Raw genomic sequence first — 18,203 nt, forward strand, 5'->3', positions numbered from 1 at the left:
TCGGACTAATCCAGTACGGCCACGCCTGGGGAAATGGTCCAACGGACTGATGCTACAACTTTAACATGTTTTGTCAGCTAAAGTCCACATACGTTTTTTCATCTAGAACATCATGTATTAATGTATAATGATGACATTTTGTAATGCCAAAATTTCCTGGTTAATAGCTTTAAAGGAAAGCGGCGGAGCTGAGTAGCTATGTTCTGGTTCGGAGTTGAAGTTGTTTCAGGGCAAAAATTTTTTAAACACAGCTCCTACTGTAGGTTTAGAAACTTATGAGAAATTAATATTGCAGATCATAGTTTATGTATTTTTTTAAATGACATTATTATCACCAATCTAGAAATACTTTAAAAATACAAAGTGCATCTTTAAAGTCAGTACAACTGTTGGGAGGCTTATAATTACGCCCTGTATGATGTTCTATTGGCAGATAAATGTATTTCTTTCAGGCACTTATTCCTCTAAAAAAAAAAAGAAAATCAATTTCAAGGTTACAAAAATATATATACGGTAGAATGTCAAGAAAAAAAATATATTTTCTTCAAATAATTTAAAAAGAGAAAAATATTAGACATTGCTGAAATTCACAATTTTTTCAGTTGCTTCCACAAAAAAATAAGAAAAATAAAAATATAAAAAATAAAAATATTCTTTCACTTGCGAAGACAAGACTTTTTTGGACATAGAAAAAGTGAAAAAGAGACATGACCATATGTTTAAACATCATTTATTCACTTTAGATAATCTACAGATTACAACATCCCCATTAAATATCAATAATAATAATAATAATAGCAATACTAATAATATTGCATTTCTGTCTGGTTATTGTGCTTCATCCCTTTGTGCTGGTTTTACTCTGTGATTTATTTCTCTGACGTTGATCACAAAGCTACAGAACATACCAACGTGTGTGTGTGTGTGTGTGTGTGTGTGTGTGTGTGTGTTTAATGAAATAAACACCAGTACAGGGTAAAGCTTTGTAGTGTTATCGCTTGTATGTGTCAAATTTCCACTTGAATGGATCTTAGGGTGAGTTTTTAATATTATCCTGAGCTTTCTTTAAATACTTAAAAAATCTTGAATTTTTTTTTTTTTTACAAATTTGGATTTGGAGCTCAAATCAAAATTGAAAACAACGTCAATGATTCCGATGTGAAGTTTTACACATTACGATTATGACTGATCATGAAATGCTTTAATAATCAGTATTAATGTGTCAGTGGTGTGATTTTAGAAAATGGTACTGGCTGTGGGTTAATGAAAAAAAATTCAAAACTTACATCAAACACAACATTTCACTGAAATTAAATTGCTAAGCACAGTATAGCCTCACATTAAAGGAGCAGTCTGTAACTGACAAACCTTTTGTATTGAAACTACAAACGTCTTATGAATTGCTATTATATATTAGTGGAGCTGAGCAGCCATGTTCCAGTTGGAGGTGGAGCTAATTTCAGGGCCAGAAAAGACAGAAAGATTAGTCTGAACTGAACAAACCGGCCAACTCTATTGCATGGCAATACTACAAATCACAGTTTCGCTAATGTTTCTATGAAATGATATACTCATTATAAGTCTAGAAATGCTTTTACAAAACACAAACTGCAACTTTAAAGTCAATGTAACTTTGTGCAGATTGTTATACTCAATGCACCCTAACAAGGTGCCTCAGCTACATTTAGAGATGAGAAGAGTTTAAAAGTCTCTCAGTCACTACACCAGGTAGGATCCTAATCCTGTATAATACAGTACTGTGCAAAAGTCTTAGCCCCCATATATTTTTTCCATACAAACTTTGTTATAGATTTCTATTTTATGACTTCTACATTATCGAGTCAGTACAAAAACATTTTAGAGTCCAAACGTTCGTTTTCCAGCACAAAATTAAAGCTAGACTGCCTCTCAGATTTTTCAAGTGTAGGTCATAAAAAGAATTTTCCCCGACACCCAATTATTTTTGTTTAGTGGACCAAAGCTACTGAATTCGAAATCACAGACTTCCAATTTTATAACTTAAAAAAAAAAAATAGAACAATTAATGAATTTAGAGCCATGTGGCCCTAAATTCTCTGCTATTTTTTCCTGCTTCACCATGACCCAATACAAGACACTATATCATGCATGACGTGGTGGGCTTTCCCCGTTCGCGCAAGGCATTGTGGGATACAAATTTGAACCAAGAGAGAAAAATGGAGGATGCGAGTGTGCGTATGAAACGTGAAAAAGACCGACTACAGTAACAGAAAGCGAGAAGAAAAGACGTTATGCTATATACAAAGGAAAGGAAACGCAGGCCCAAACTAATAAAATATCGGCGCTCAGAGAGCACCTCGGTGTGATCAGCTGTTCGTTTAGCGACAGAATGATGGAACGGTCAGTGCACGGTCAAAGGTCAACCTGTAGATGACAGTAATGCAACACTGTGCATGCCAGCTGCTGTAAAACCCAAAAGAAGAAGAAGAAAGGTAAACCTGCGCATGCGCACACGGACTTCCTCTGTCTGCTTGACTACGCGAAGTGAGCAATTTCATGCACATTATTTGCTTTAATCCCCTCAAATTAAATAACTTCCCAGCCACAGAATGGCCTGATATTTTTGTGAGATATTACAGAAATAAACATATATCACAATGACCACATTTCAGAGGGAACTAAATTTCACCGATTTTATGAAATCAAAAGGCCATCCAGCTTTAAATCTCATCTCATCTCATCATCTCTAGCCGCTTTATCCTGTTCTACAGGGTCGCAGGCAATCTGGAGCCTATCCCAGCTGACTACGGGCGAAAGGCGGGGTACACCCTGGACAAGTCACCAGGTCATCACAGGGCTGACACATAGACATAGACAACCATTCACACCTATGCTCAATTTAGAGTCACCAGTTAACCTAACCTGCATGTCTTTGGACTGTGGGGGAAACCGGAGCACCCGGAGGAAACCCACGCGGACACGGGGAGAACATGCAAACTCCACACAGAAAGGCCCTTGCCGGCCATGGGGCTCGAACCCAGGACCTTCTTGCTGTGAGGCGACAGCGCTAACCACTACACCACCGTGCCGCCCCCAGCTTTAAATGTTACAGAAAAAAGTGTTTGTATCTGAGCAGCATATTCCATAAGAGAGCACTTTTCAGATTAAAAGCGAAAACATAATGAAGGTTACTGGGTTTTGGTGCAAAATGAAGAAGCGAGTGTGACCATCAAAGTGTCCAGAAGAACTGTGGCTGGTTCTGTAAGATGCTCAGTAAAACCTACAGCTCAGTTCTTTATAAAACTGCACTCATTGGACCTGAGACTAAAGCAAAGGGTCGTCTCACACCAAATCCTGACTTTGTTTCATTTATTATGGCTCACTGCTTACTGTTTATCGTATTTTTTAAAAATGTTGAAACATTTTTCATTATTTTTAAGCCAAATCTGGTCGACAGCATTTCTTTACATGTGCCTATGACTTTCGCACAGTACTCTACACACACACACACACTCAAGAACTACACATTAATACATGAATACTAGACAGTGGGTTAATATAATAGTTTTAAAAAGTACACAAGGGTATGAAAAAAGTACCAAGTAAAGAATAAAACACTTCAGGTCATGCTGTTATAGGAAAATAATCTTCAACTTTTGTATGGTCTCTTGTAACTCCCCTTAATATCTAACCGCATTGTTAATTATTTACCAATAAGATAACACTACAAGTGTTTTATTCCTTACTTGGTACTTTATTATTCTTCATGATGATTTATTATATGAATGAGTAAGTAGTGAATGATGTCTTAATGTTTGCTAGACTATAAGTTTTGTAATATGGCATGTCTGGGGGGGAAAAAAAAGACCAATGAACTTGATGTTCAAAACAGTGTGTAACTTTCACTCAAACACCAAACGCACAAGGTCATACTGAACAGTGAGCTCATTATGATGATCACTTACCCGGCTGTTTCTATGGACTTTGACACACTTAACGGGGACACGCTGAAACACGACCTTATTTAATGCTGAAAAAAAAGTTTTCCATAGACACCCTGCGTGTACAATGTAAATATATCACGTGTGATTCAATTACAGAGGACATTTCAGTCTTTCATGCTTTATTGATCTCAATTTTTTTTTCTTCTTTTTTTTTTTCCAGGAATGTACAGCTCAAGTTTGGTGAGTTCCTCTGTAACAAAATCATTTGGCAGCGTTTCAAATCAATTGCACTGTTCTCAGATAAAAGAGGTCTCGTGAATTTTTATGAAAAGGTACACCAAGCAGGAATCTCCTATTCAGCTGGGAAATTATTATTATTATTATTATTCAAGGTGAACATGATCCTTCAGATAAAGCATCAGGGTTCAACCTGTGAATTTAAAACAAAAATATTTCTCATTTAATCTTGTTCTTAAAGAAGAAGAAGAAATGGAAAGAACAAAACATCACGAGATTTTGAACGACCGTGATTGAAGGTTCAATGTTTTCTTGAAAAACAAATGTTAATATCTTAATTAATTCTAATTATAAATAAAATATCATCGCTAATCTGTTCATGTTTCATTAAAACTATGTTCACTTTTGTTTTTATTTTTATTTGGTGCCTTTTTCTAATCTAAGGCTATGGTCACACGACAGCTCGCGATGCTTTGCAATGGATTATTGATAAAAATGAGGTGTCCGGTGGCGATGTTTTGTCGAGCTTCAGGAAGTATTCCCAAACCCATCTGCAAGTATTCGTTGCTTAGTTTGCTGATGAAAACATCACCACCAAATTTCAGTGTGTGCACTGAAAAATTTTCGTGATGTTTTTGGCCACTCATGAGGCGGCAACACACAAAAAAATAGCCTCAATGAGGTTTTAGCTCATAGCGGCCACTGTTGTTGTGTGCGAGCTTGAAATCCGATCAATCCTGTGGGAGGAGTAGTGATTTTTGTGAAATTGAATATGACCCCTGTGTAGCCTCATCCATGGCAGGTGGCGCTACCTGGTGAACAACTCTCGTTTATGTCTTCAGAGTCTTCTGGGTGAGTTTCAGTGAAAACATCCTAGCAGTTTACGAACAGTAGTGTTTGGTTTGACGAGTCACCCACAAATTTCAAACCCCATAAAATGTTAAATATGATAGGTGGCACTATCGTCTTGACAACTTTTATACACACCAACCTGGGGAACATTCCATATGAGTTTGATCAAAATTTGGTCACTCCTGTAGGAGCAGTAGGAATTTTTATGAAATTGCACGTGACCCCTGTGTAGTCTCATCCATGGCAGGTGGCGCCACCTGGTGAACAATTCTTGTTTATGTCTTAGAGTCTTCTGGGTGAGTTTCAGTGAAAACGTCCCAGCAGTTTACGAAGAGTAGCGTTCACCCAAACATTTCAGACGCCCATAAAATCGTAAATATGATGGGTGGCTCCACCATCTTGACAAGTTTTATGCACACCCACCTGGGCAACATTGTATATGAGTTTGATCGAAATCCGATCAATCCTATAGGACGAGTAGCGATTTTTGTAAATTGTGGATGGACGACAGATGCGGTCAGATGTTTTTAGCCGGATGAGCTAAAAACAACTCGTGAAGCTCGGAGAACATTCGTCGCGCATCACACAATTGGTAGTGATGTGACCAATTTTTCATCGCCAAGTATTTGCAAACCCATCACATGCTGTAGTGTGACCATAGCCTAAACTAAATAATAATATTTTAATTAACTGACTACAAAGTCACTAAAAGGATATGGTAGATTTTTATTTCTCACCTCATCTCATCTCTGGCCGCTTTATCCTGTTCTACAGGGTCGCAGGCAAGCTGGAGCCTATCCCAGCTGACTACGGGTGAAAGGCGGGGTACACCCTGGACAAGTCGCCAGGTCATCACAGGGCTGACACATTTCGTTAAAAAAAATCTGTGTGCACCACTTTAAGAACAACAAAAAAAAGTATGTCCTTTCAGGGCCTCTATAACTGACTGTGTCACAAAGTCAGTATTTAAAGTACATATTTATTTTTCTTAATATTGTCAGCATCAATGGAAATCTCTACTTAGTGTACCTTTAAAGTAAACGTTTAATTCTTTTTTTTGGCAATTTAAAGTCAAAAGCAGCTTTCATTCAGACATGAACATCGATTGCTAATTATAACAATGCAATAAAAACACAAACAGAAAACACACCAGCACATTTGTTCCTTATTACAGATGGCACATGGAGATGATTTGGTTTGGTTTGGCAGTAAACGTAATTACAGTGCAGTCAGTCATCGAATGTATCGAAAGTGGCGTTTTATTTACGGATACGCAAATGATTCAAAGTAGTTTTGGTCCCAGAAATGCTGTATAAAAAAGCTGTGATGCCTAGAAGCTGGATTTAAAGCAAAGACGATCGTGATGTTTCATTTCAGATCCGATCTGCTGTGGTGTCGAGACTAAAAAACATAAATATCCAAAGTTTATTTCCTTACAGACTGCACTGTAATCGACAAATACGAAATTAAAAAAATCCTATCCATTCAGAAAGAGCACCAATTTAAACAAATAGTCTTTCCTAGAACTAGCACAGACCTGCACCATCCGGAATATTCTCCTGATTAAAAACTGTCACGAGGAACGACATCTTACAAAACAGCTGATCAGAGATGTTCTTGAGGAGGGACAGAGGAACGGAACTTTGGCACGTTGAAAAAACACGATGAGATGAGCTGGGACTTTATGGCTGTGTTGGGAGGAGACGAGTTTTTTTCTTCTCATAATCCTTTGTTGAAGTAAACTCTCTCCACTCCTGGGTGACTGGAGCAGATCTTCTCCTGCAGCTCAGGCTCCAGGCGGCTCACGGCCATCGAGCTACACACACACACACACACACACACAAACACACATCGCTGTTTAATCCCACTGGAGAACATGCTTTTGTTGAAGAACGTTTCATTATAATAGTCCTTACATTTTCACTGAGGTCTTCGAAATACTTACAAACATCACTAATACTAAAGAGTCTAACAATTCAGTCAAGTTGTGGATTGTGCGCATTTTAATTTCATTTCTACGACAGCGATGTTGAATTCTGGATTCTGATTGGTCAGAAGGTGTTGATTCAGTTTCTATGACAGCAGCTCTGATGGTAATTCAGATTTCATATCAGGCCTAGCTCTATGGGCAGGGGGGGCCTTGCCTACCCAATCACAAGGCTGGCCCACCCACCCGAGGGGAAGAGAGAGAGAAAAAAAATCATATATATGTAATATTGCACCCCCCCAAAAAAAAATCTTCCTGGCCCACCCTGTTAGTGAGAGCTGGATCTAGCCCTGTTTCATATTTATATTATATTATATGGACATGAGTGCTTTACTGGGAAATACACCGCTCGTATTTTTCATATGAGCTCCATCCGGGACATGGAAAACCAAAGCTGTGACATAAATCTCTATATGTCACTCGTGAGGAAATCGGTGAACTGTTTCAATAAATTTTGGTACTTTTTGTTTGTGAATGTGTCGGTATAATAAAAAGAAAATCACACGTTGGCTTGAAGATATGAAGTTTATCTTCTCATGTTGAAAAACTCGCATTTTTCATATGAAATACATCGTGGATCTGAGTGACATATTTAAATAATATAGGCTGACTTTGAGTGGTATATCAGATATATTCCATTCAGCTAGCATGATACTGAACAAACAGAAGACGAGTAGATGAACGAAATATAGCTGATATACCATGAAAAAAAGCCAGCCATTATTATTATTATACACATTCCTTTCGAGGGCGGCACGGTGGTGTAGTGGTTTGCACTGTCGCCTCACAGCAAGAAGGTTCTGGGTTCGAGCCCAGCGGCCAACGAGGGCCTTTCTGTGTGGAGTTTAACTGTGTTGGCATAAAGCAATCTTCAAGTTATACCACAGATTCTCAACTGGATTGAGGTGTGGGCTTTGATTAGGCCATTCCAAGACATTTAAATGTTTCACTTTAAACCACTCCAGTGCAGCTTTAGCAGTATGTTTAGGATCATTGTCCTGCTGGAACGTGAACCTTTGTCCCAGTCTCAAACCTCTGGCCGACTCAAACAGGTTTTCCTCCAGAATTGCCCTGTATTTAGTGCCATCCATCTTTCCTTCAGTCCTGACCAGCTTTCCTGTCCCTGCAGATGAAAAATATCCCCACAGCATGATGCTGCCACCACCATGCTTCACTGTAGGAATGGTGTTCTCAGGGTGTTGGGTTTCTGCCATGCATGGTATTCCCCATGATGGCCAAAAAGATCAATTTTAGTCTCATCTGACCAGAGAATCCTCTTCCATGTGTTTGGGGAGTCTGCCACATGCTGTTGGGCAAACTCCAAATGTGTTTTCTTAAGCAATGGGTTTTTTTCTGGCCACTCTTCCATAAAGCCCTGCCGACTCTGTGGAGTATACAGCTTTAAGTGGTACTATGGACAGATACTCCCATCTCCGCTGTGGATCTTTGCAGCTCCTTCACTGTTATCTTTGGTGTCTTTGTTGCATCTCTGATTAATGCCCTCCTTGCCCAGTCTGCGAGTTTTGGTGGATGGCCTTCTCTTGTCAGGTTTGTAGTGGTGCCATATTCTTTCCATTTTGCTATAATGGATTTAATGGAGCTCCGTGGGATATTCAAAGTTTGGGATATTTTTTATAACCCAACCCTGATCTATACTTCTCCACAACTTTGTCTCTGACCTGTTTGGAGGCTCCTTGGTTTTCATGTTGCTTGCTTAGTAGTGTTGCAGAGTCAGGGTTCTTCCAGAACAGGTTGATTTATACAGACATCATGTGACAGATCATGTGACACTGATGGCATACAGGTGGATCTCATCTCATTATCTCTAGCCACTTTATCCTGTTCTACAGGGTCGCAGGCAAGCTGGAGCCTATCCCAGCTGACCACGGGTGAAAGGCAGGGTACACCCTGGACAAGTTGCCAGGTCATCACACGGCTGACACATAGACACAGACAACCATTCACACTCACATTCACACCTACGGTCAATTTAGAGTCACCAGTTAACCTAACCTGCATGTCTTTGGACTGTGGGGGAAACCGGAGCACCTGGAGGAAACCCACGCGGACACGGGGAGAACATGCAAACTCCGCACAGAAAGGCCCTCGCCGGCCATGGGGCTCGAACCCGGACCTTCTTGCTGTGAGGCGACAGCGCTAACCACTACACCACTGTGCCGCCCCAGGTGGATCTTAATCAACTAATTATGTGACTTATGAAGTGAATTGGTTGGACCAGCTCTTATTTAGAGGTTTCATACGAAAGGGGGTGAATACCTATGCACAGTCCAGATTTCTGGGTGGGGGGGGGTTCATCTTAATTATTGTTTGCATCACAATAAAAAAAAATTTAAAAACAATTTTCACCTTTAAAGTGGTAGGCATGATGTGCAAATCAAATGGTAACGTACGTAAATGATTGATAATATATTAATGAAACTGTGCAGACTGAGTGATTAATATGTGCTTCAAAGTGTAAAGAACTGTCAAGGATAACACCCAAACTCAACCCGGGGAGAGGAGAAACTATAACATTGTCAATATTTAGAGAAAATTTGTAAGGTTTGGTCAAAGTAGTTTTAATACCAATGAAGAGAACATCTGTTTTTTGTTTAAACTGTTGAGTTTGAGAAAATTAGACGTCAACAAATATTTAATCTCATCTCATTATCTCTAGCCGCTTTATCCTGTTCTACAGGGTCGCAGGCAAGCTGGAGCCTATCCCAGCTGACTACGGGTGAAAGGCGGGGTACACCCTGGACAAGTCGCCAGGTCATCACGGGGCTGACACATAGACACAGACAACCATTCACACTCACATTCACACCTACGGTCAATTTAGAGTCACCAGTTAACCTAACCTGCATGTCTTTGGACTGTGGGGGAAACCGGAGCACCTGGAGGAAACCCACGCGGACACGGGGAGAACATGCAAACTCCACACAGAAAGGCCCTCGCCGGCCACGGGGCTCGAACCCGGACCTTCTTGCTGTGAGGCGACAGCGCTAATCACTACACCACCGTGCCGCCCTATATTATATTATATTATATTATATTATATTATATTATATTATATTATATTATATTATATACCTCGGGCTTTTATTTTGAAACTAAATGTTAAAATTGGAAGTCAGCAGAGTTGAACAATAAAAGCAGCTCTTATTTTCTCACCTCTTCTGTGGGAACAGAGCACAGCACAGTGGAGTGGCAAACACCAAGCTGAGCAGAGAAGAAGAAAAAAAAAACATTTACAGAGGTCACAGATCTCAAACAAAAGGCAGTGAATAGCTGTATAATACACCACCATAATACACATCTCTGGCAACTCACCAGAATCCGACCAAGCCGACCTGAATGGGTGCATTCATCCATGGGAATCTCTGAAAAGACGAGAAACACAAAATGAACCCAGTAATTAGGGCGGGGCTTCTACAGTGACTGTTGTATAGGGTAATGTAGGCAGTGGGATGTCAAGTCTAAGCATGTGCAGATCAAACATGAAACACTGCTATAGTCATGGGGGTGCAAATAAAAATAAAATCAGCCAAATATGTACCTTCAGGAATGCTTTCTTTTCCAGGGAGTTCATTAAAAATGGTGGAATTGCTAAAAAAATTGAAGAAAAAAAAAGACAAATGTTCATTTTTAGCTTTTTATTTTAAATACAAAAACACATGGAAAGGATATTACATGGTTACGCAATGATGTTTAGTTTATCTTCGAGTGGTGAACATATATAAATCACAAGTGAGTGACGTAAATGAGCGATATATTTTTCAACAAGAGAAGATAAACTTCATATCTTCGCACAACTGTATAAAGTTCTTTATATTATATGGACACATCCACGAAAAATACTCAAGTTAATCAAAAGAATTTTAATTTCGAACCAGTTTGCCATTTTGACAGCGTGCATTTAGTCAGCAGGAAAACACTCTGAGTGACGTCATCAGAGTGAAATATCAGGAAATTATTCTACATACAGGACACGTTTTCAATGGAATAAAAACATGTGTTCTATTCCCTTCCAGCGCGTTTCATTCATTTGGTTTGATAGCGTGCAATATTGTTAGCATGTCGCTTATCCTACATGTATTACGTCACTCTACCCTAGAGCCCTGCACTCCAGCGGGAGTCCCGCGGGACCCGCCGCAAAGCAGTGCGGCGTGGGACAAATTTTGAAAGCTCATTGCGGGCGCGGGCGGGACTGGAAGTGCACATATGCGGGCGCGGGCGGGAGCAGTGATAAGCTGCAGTCCCGCTAACTAAAAACGTGTTTGAAATAAAATGTATAAATTATTAATTTATGTCTATCATATATAATTTGTGCTGGATATTTTATTTGGCATTAATAAAAACATTTTAAGATGCCTAAATTTGCAGAGAGAGTCAGATTGCCAGATTGAGTGAGGAATAGCATCTTAAATTTGGGAAATCCTTTGATCACTCTAATGACTCACCGTTCACACCCAGCTAGCAAGAGAACCATGAGTGAAGTGATTTACTGCTTGAGCTAGTCTACAACTCTAATCAGAGAGACAGGTTACACAGTGACGGTAGGCTTGACTCAATGCTATCCCAGAAATCCTTCCTGTAATATGCAAATTTGGCTGTCCAATCAGAGGCGGCCAAATTTGCATCTTACAGGAAGGATTTCTGGGATAGCATTGAGTCAAGCCTACCGTCACTGTGTAACCTGTCTCTCTGATTAGAGTTGTTCACTCATGGTTGTGCGATTCGCTATTAAATATTTTAATCGCTTGACAGCACTAATTATTATTATTATTTTATTATTATTAGAGACACTACATGCTGAATTCAGAAACAAGGTAAATAATAACAAACGTGAACGTGAGCTGTAGATATTTATGCTCAAATCCACTCAAAGTAGGGGGCGGGGCACCATCACGCTGTGTCAAGACAAGAACTTTCCTGAGAAATAACGCGAACGTCTGCATCATGTGGGATTTGCGGGCGGGAGCAGGACAAAATATGGCAGGCGCGAGCAGGAGCGGGACTGAAAATCATAATTCTTTGTGGGCGCGGGCGGAAGCGGGACTGAAAATCATAATTCTTTGCAGGCGCGGGCGGGAGTGGGACTGCACAATGCGGGCACGGGCGGGAGCGGGACTGAAAAATCCGACCAGCGCAGACCTCTACTCTACCCTATGGAGAATGAGCGTTGAATATGGTTTACGATATTGCCTGGATGTCAAGACAATACAACGTCACACGTTGGAGCCGATGTGAAGATTCAATAAGAAAACTTTTCTGCTGTGCATGTGCAAAAGCATTTCTGTGTTTGCCGGGAAAGAGAAAGATGCGTTGAACACCCATAAGGCTACCAAACCTTCATTAGATATTCTTCACGTATATTTACAAGCAGTGGTGAACCATTACTGTTAGAGCTAGGACTTGAGCTCAGCCCAAACTTAGCCAGAGACCAAAAAAGCAACAGGGCAAAGGATTTTGTAAGGGATTAGTGGTAGACTGCCAGGTCGCTCCGTTGTGTGTAGCTGTGGTTGTTGATTTTAAAAGTAACCAAGTCAATTACACAAGAAATGAATATCTAAGTCTGAGTGAAACATACTGTAGTGAGCGTGCAGTGTGGAAGAAGAGTCTGGAGACAGAAATCTTAGGCCAAGTTTACATTAGACCGTATCTGTCTCGTTTTCTTCGCGGATGCACTGTCCGTTTACATTAAACCGCCTGGAAACGCCGGGAAACGGGAATCCGCCAGGGTCCACGTATTCAATCCAGATCGTGTCAGCTCCGGTGCTGTGTAAACATTGAGATACGCGGATACGCTGTGCTGAGCTCTAGCTGGCGTCGTCATTGGACAACGTCACTGTGACATCCACCTTCCTGATTCGCTGGCGTTGGTCATGTGACGCGACTGCTGAAAATCGGCGCGGACTTCCGCCTTGTATCACCTTTCATTAAAGAGTATAAAAGTATGAAAATACTGCAAATACTGATGCAAATACTGCCCATTGTGTAGTTATGATTGTCTTTAGGCTTGCCATCCTTCCACTTGCAAGTGGTAAGTGATATGCACTGGGATCACACACACAGCGGCTCAGTCCCGAATCACAGCTTGTGCACTTCACTCGCGTGCTCTGTGAGCTGCGCAAGGCCGGAGTGCGCACCCTCCAGAGGGCACTCGCTGTTCAGGGCGGAGTGATTTGGAGCGCAGGATGCCTGCGGAGCCGAGCGTATCCGTGTATTGGTGTTGCTGTGTGCACGCAAATCGTGTATTGGTGTTGCTGTGTGCACACTAATCGTTTTAAAAACGTTAATCTGATGATCCGCTGATACGGTCTAATGTAAACATGGGCTTAGTTTCTCGGTTGTTAGCCTGTGCTACTTGCTCTCAATAGCACTGGCTTGACTGCTTTATTAGCATTCGATAACACTACTGATGAACGCTACACCAGCTGGAAGGTGACTTCACTATTGTGTCGACGGCGCCAACTCACAGTTAAGCTCATGTTGGTCTTCAAGATGGCCAAGGGCGATACATTTTTGGTCCCTCCCACTATAAATCAAAATCTGATTGGTTAATCAGTCATCTGTCACTTCCTACATAAACATACACTGCCATGGCCTTCCGTCCCAGCAATGAAGTCCTAACCAATGAGTGAGCAGCTCTAAACTCTTCTCAGTCTAAGAAACCTTTATTTGTCACAGGCACACTTCAAGCACAGTGAAATTCATCATCTGCATTTAACCCATCTGAAGCAGTGAACACACGCACACACTCAGAGCAGTGGGCAGCCACACCAGAGCACCCAGGGAGCAGTCAGGGGTCAGGTACCTTGCTCAAGGGCACCTCAGCCCAAGGCCACCCCACATCAACCTAACTGCATGTCTTTGGATTGTGGGGGAAACCAGAGCACCCGGAGGAAACCCACGCAGACACGGGGAGAACATGCAAACTCCACACAGAACGGCCCTCGCCGGCCGCTGGGTTTGAACTCGGAACCTTCTTGCTGTGAGGCGACCGTGCTAACCACTACACCACTGTGCCCCCACGGTTTTACTAGAGACAACAACAACAACAAAAAAATAAAATCTCACTGGATAACTCGATTTTAATGTTTTCAGGACAGTAACCCTTTCATTTCTGAAGCACATTTGATAGAAAATGAGGCCAAATTAGAAGAGATTAATGATAATGAATTTATGAAAGAATGACAGTAAATAAAGAATGAAAGAAAGTAAATATAACATTTGAAACACTGATATGTTTGGGCCTTCCCTGAAAGCCTAGAAGGCCCCGACGGTTCCCCTCTGTTTACAAAAGACAAACATACCAATGAACATCAAAAAACTGGAAAAGAGAGTGTGTACAGTGGTACTTGAAAGTTTGTGAACCCTTTAGAATTTTCTATATTTCTGCATAAATATGACCCAAAACATCATCAGATTTTCACACAAGTCCTAAAAGTAGATAAAGAGAACCCAGTTAAACAAATGAGACAAAAATATTATACTTGGTTATTTATTTATTGAGGAAAATGATCCAATATTACATATCTGTGAGTGGCAAAAATATGTGAACCTTTGCTTTCAGTATCTGGTGTGACCCCCTTGTGCAGCAAGGGGGTCACACCAAATACAAGTTAACTGCAAGTAAACGTTTCCGGTAACTGTTGATCAGCCCTGCACACCAGCTTGGAGGAATTTTAGCCCATTCCTCCGTACAGAACAGCTTCAACTCTGGGATGTTGGTGGGTTTCCTCACATGAACTGCTCGCTTCAGGTCCTTCCACAACATTTCGATTGGATTAAGGTCAGGACTTTGACTTGGCCATTCCAAAACATTAACTTTATTATTCTTTAACCATTCTTTGGTAGAATGACTTGTGTGCTTAGGGTCGTTGTCTTGCTGCATGACCCACCTTCTCTTGAGATTCAGTTCATGGACAGATGTCCTGACATTTTCCTTTAGAATTCACTGGTATAATTCAGAATTCATTGTTTCATCAATGATGGCAAGCCGTCCTGGCCCAGATGCAGCAAAACAGGCCCAAACCATGATGCTACCACCACCATGTTTCACAGATGGGATAAGGTTCTTATGCTGGAATGCAGTGTTTTCCTTTCTCCAAACATAACGCTTCTCATTTAAACCAAAAGTTCTATTTTGGTCTCATCCATCCACAAAACATTTTTCCAATAGCCTTCTGGCTTGTCCACGTGATCTTTAGCAAACTGCAGACGAGCAGCAATGTTCTTTATGGAGAGCAGTGGCTTTCTCCTTGCAGCCGTGCCATGCACACCATTGCTGTTCAGTGTTCTCCTGATGGTGGACTCATGAACATTAACATTAGCCAATGTGAGAGAGGCCTTCAGTTGCTTAAAAGTTACCCTGGGGTCCTTTGTGACCTTGCCAACTATTACACACCTTGCTCTTGGAGTGAACTTTGTTGGTTGACCACTCCTGGGGAGGGTAACAATGGTCTTGAATTTCCTCCATTTGTACACAATCTGTCTGACTGTGGATTGGTGGAGTCCAAACTCTTTAGAGATGGTTTTGTAACCTTTTTCAGCCTGATGAGCATCAACAACGCTTTTTCTGAGGTTCTCAGAAACTCCTTTGTTCGTGCCATGATAGACTTCCACAAACATGTGTTGTGAAGATCGGACTTTGATAGATCCCTGTTCTTTAAATAAAACGGGGTGCCCACTCACACCTGATTGTCATCCCATTGATTGAAAACACCTGACTCTAATTTCACCTTCAAATTAACTGCTAATCCTAGAGGTTCACATACTTTTGCCACTCACAGATATGTAATATTGGATCATTTTCCTCAATAAATAAACGACCAAGTATAATATTTTTGTCTCATTTGTTTCACTGGGTTCTCTTTATCTACTTTTAGGACTTGTGTGAAAATCTGATGTTTTAGGTCATATTTATGCAGAAAGATAGAAAATTCTAAAGGGTTCACAAACTTTCAAGCACCACTGTATTTAAATATGTCATGGTTTTGGTTCTACATGTCCCAGATGTAGCTCATATGAAAAATACGAGTGGTGTATTTCCCAGGAAAACACTCATGACCATATAATATATTAAAATAATGCAGCTCACAGTCCAGCACACGTTGATCCTCATTTATCAAATCGTGGTCAGAGGACCGAACAGGGCATCTGTAAAGGTATGAAATGAGACAAACCCATTCCAGGAGAGGCCATGAGGATTCTGGAGATCACCACTTGTGAGATTGCCTGCTGTGCCGCTTTCGAGGACTCCCCTAACCGATTCCCGTTCTCATCCATCACCGGGATGCCGTGCTTTAGCTCTCTGTGAATGAGATAAAGCACAGACTCTCAACATTCGATCAATCTCCGGTTTGCTGTTTTGAAAATTGCACATCATACATGAATGAAATGTTTACCTTTGCCTCATCAGTGGAATGTTGATACAGTTAGCAGCAGCTACAGCAGCAAATGGCACGAAGCGTCCTATTAGTGGGGAGACATGCTGGGGGAAAAAAAACAACACCATCGACTTAACAGCTGCATTGTAAAATTTGTAGGATACCAATAAATATAAATATTATACTATTCATTATTCACAAAAATAACTGAATAGAAATCAAAGTGAAATGGGATAAAGTGCTGCTTGAATACTAGCTGAATTCACAGATCAGACAGACAGATCTGTTGGAATGGGCGTGGCCTAATTTTCTTGCTGAGCGATGAACAAGCTTTTTATCTGTAGCCTGTTAACTAAAATGAGGCAGTCAAGCAGTAACATTAGTCCAACACAGTAGCAGAGATGGTTTCACATAAAGGCAGCAACAGCCACCGTCAAATGGTGCGACTGGAATCCTGTTCTCGGACTCGACTCGGATCAATAGTGGACTCGACTAGAACTTTTCTTTAATGACTTGGCCTTAACTCAGACTTGAACACTGGGGACTCGAGACTGGACTCGGACTTGAGATTTAGTGACTTTACAACACTGGTTGTTAGCGTTCGCTGAATTTGACTAAATTAGCTAAATTTGACATTAGTAGAATAAATTTTGATCCTATTGTAGCTGGAACTAAATACAAAGACAATAGTTATGCAGACTATTAATTAACTTAATGTTAAGATAATTAACAGATAAATCAACAGATTTTAAGCAATTTTTTAAAAAACGATTGTGTATAGTTTTAGTCTTTTGTATTTGTAATTATTTATATCTGTACATGCACGACCCCACTAGCTCTACTGATCAAATTATCGTGTTTAAATAAAGTTATCCCTTCATGCCTTCATTCATTCAGTGTTCAGTTGTTAGTTTAGCTTTTCCTAGCTATGTTCGGGAGTTCAGACAGAAATTTGAAGTATGGCCAAGAGATGCAAAACTGATCAATTATGAATCTTTGAAATATGCTGATTAATTAAAGGAGAACTGAAGTCATTTTTAAACTTGCTTTATTTCTTAATTAACATGTTAAATAATTACGTTTTCGGGCGGCACGGTGGTGTAGTGGTTAGCGCTGTCGCCTCACAGCAAGAAGGTCTGGGTTCGAGCCCCGTGGCCGGTGAGGGCCTTTCTGTGTGGAGTTTGCATGTTCTCCCCGTGTCCGCGTGGGTTTCCTCCGGGTGCTCCGGTTTCCCCCACAGTCCAAAGACATGCAGGTTAGGTTAACTGGTGACTCTAAATTGACCGTAGGTGTGAATGTGAGTGTGAATGGTTGTCTGTGTCTATGTGTCAGCCCTGTGATGACCTGGCGACTTGTCCAGGGTGTACCCCGCCTTTCGCCCGTAGTCAGCTGGGATAGGCTCCAGCTTGCCTGCGACCCTGTAGAAGGATAAAGCGGCTAGAGATAATGAGATGAGATAATTACGTTTTCGGTTTTAGTAACCTTATATCGTGACTCGTATTGGCAACTAATTGCAATTAAATATTATACTTATCGGCCTAGGGGCGGCACGGTGGTGTAGTGGTTAGCGCTGTCGCCTCACAGCAAGAAGGTCCTGGGTTCGAGCCCCGGGGCCGGCGAGGGCCTTTCTGTGCGGAGTTTGCATGTTCTCCCCGTGTCCGCGTGGGTTTCCTCCGGGTGCTCCGGTTTCCCCCACAGTCCAAAGACATGCAGGTTAGGTTAACTGGTGACACTAAATTGAGCGTAGGTGTGAATGTGAGTGTGAATGGTTGTCTGTGTCTATGTGTCAGCCCTGTGATGACCTGGCGA

The 18,203-nt window shown here is 41.1% G+C and overlaps 1 protein-coding gene across 1 annotated transcript in view; it reads right to left on the reverse strand.

The window, feature by feature from the left end:
• Window positions 1-731: 731 nt before the first annotated feature.
• sfxn1 (sideroflexin 1) overlaps window positions 732-18,203 on the reverse strand; it is a 76,960-nt gene continuing 59,488 nt past the window's right edge. The window contains exons 6-11 of the mRNA XM_060915304.1: window positions 16,413-16,498; window positions 16,191-16,318; window positions 10,559-10,608; window positions 10,333-10,382; window positions 10,174-10,221; window positions 732-6,828 (exon numbers count right to left, since the gene is read on the reverse strand). Of these exons, the coding sequence (XP_060771287.1) occupies window positions 6,732-6,828; window positions 10,174-10,221; window positions 10,333-10,382; window positions 10,559-10,608; window positions 16,191-16,318; window positions 16,413-16,498 (459 nt within the window). The 3' untranslated portion in view covers window positions 732-6,731. The remainder of the gene's footprint in view (window positions 6,829-10,173; window positions 10,222-10,332; window positions 10,383-10,558; window positions 10,609-16,190; window positions 16,319-16,412; window positions 16,499-18,203) is intronic.

Source organism: Neoarius graeffei, chromosome 2, assembly GCF_027579695.1.
Source record: "Neoarius graeffei isolate fNeoGra1 chromosome 2, fNeoGra1.pri, whole genome shotgun sequence".
Taxonomy (NCBI): Eukaryota; Metazoa; Chordata; class Actinopteri; order Siluriformes; family Ariidae; genus Neoarius; species Neoarius graeffei.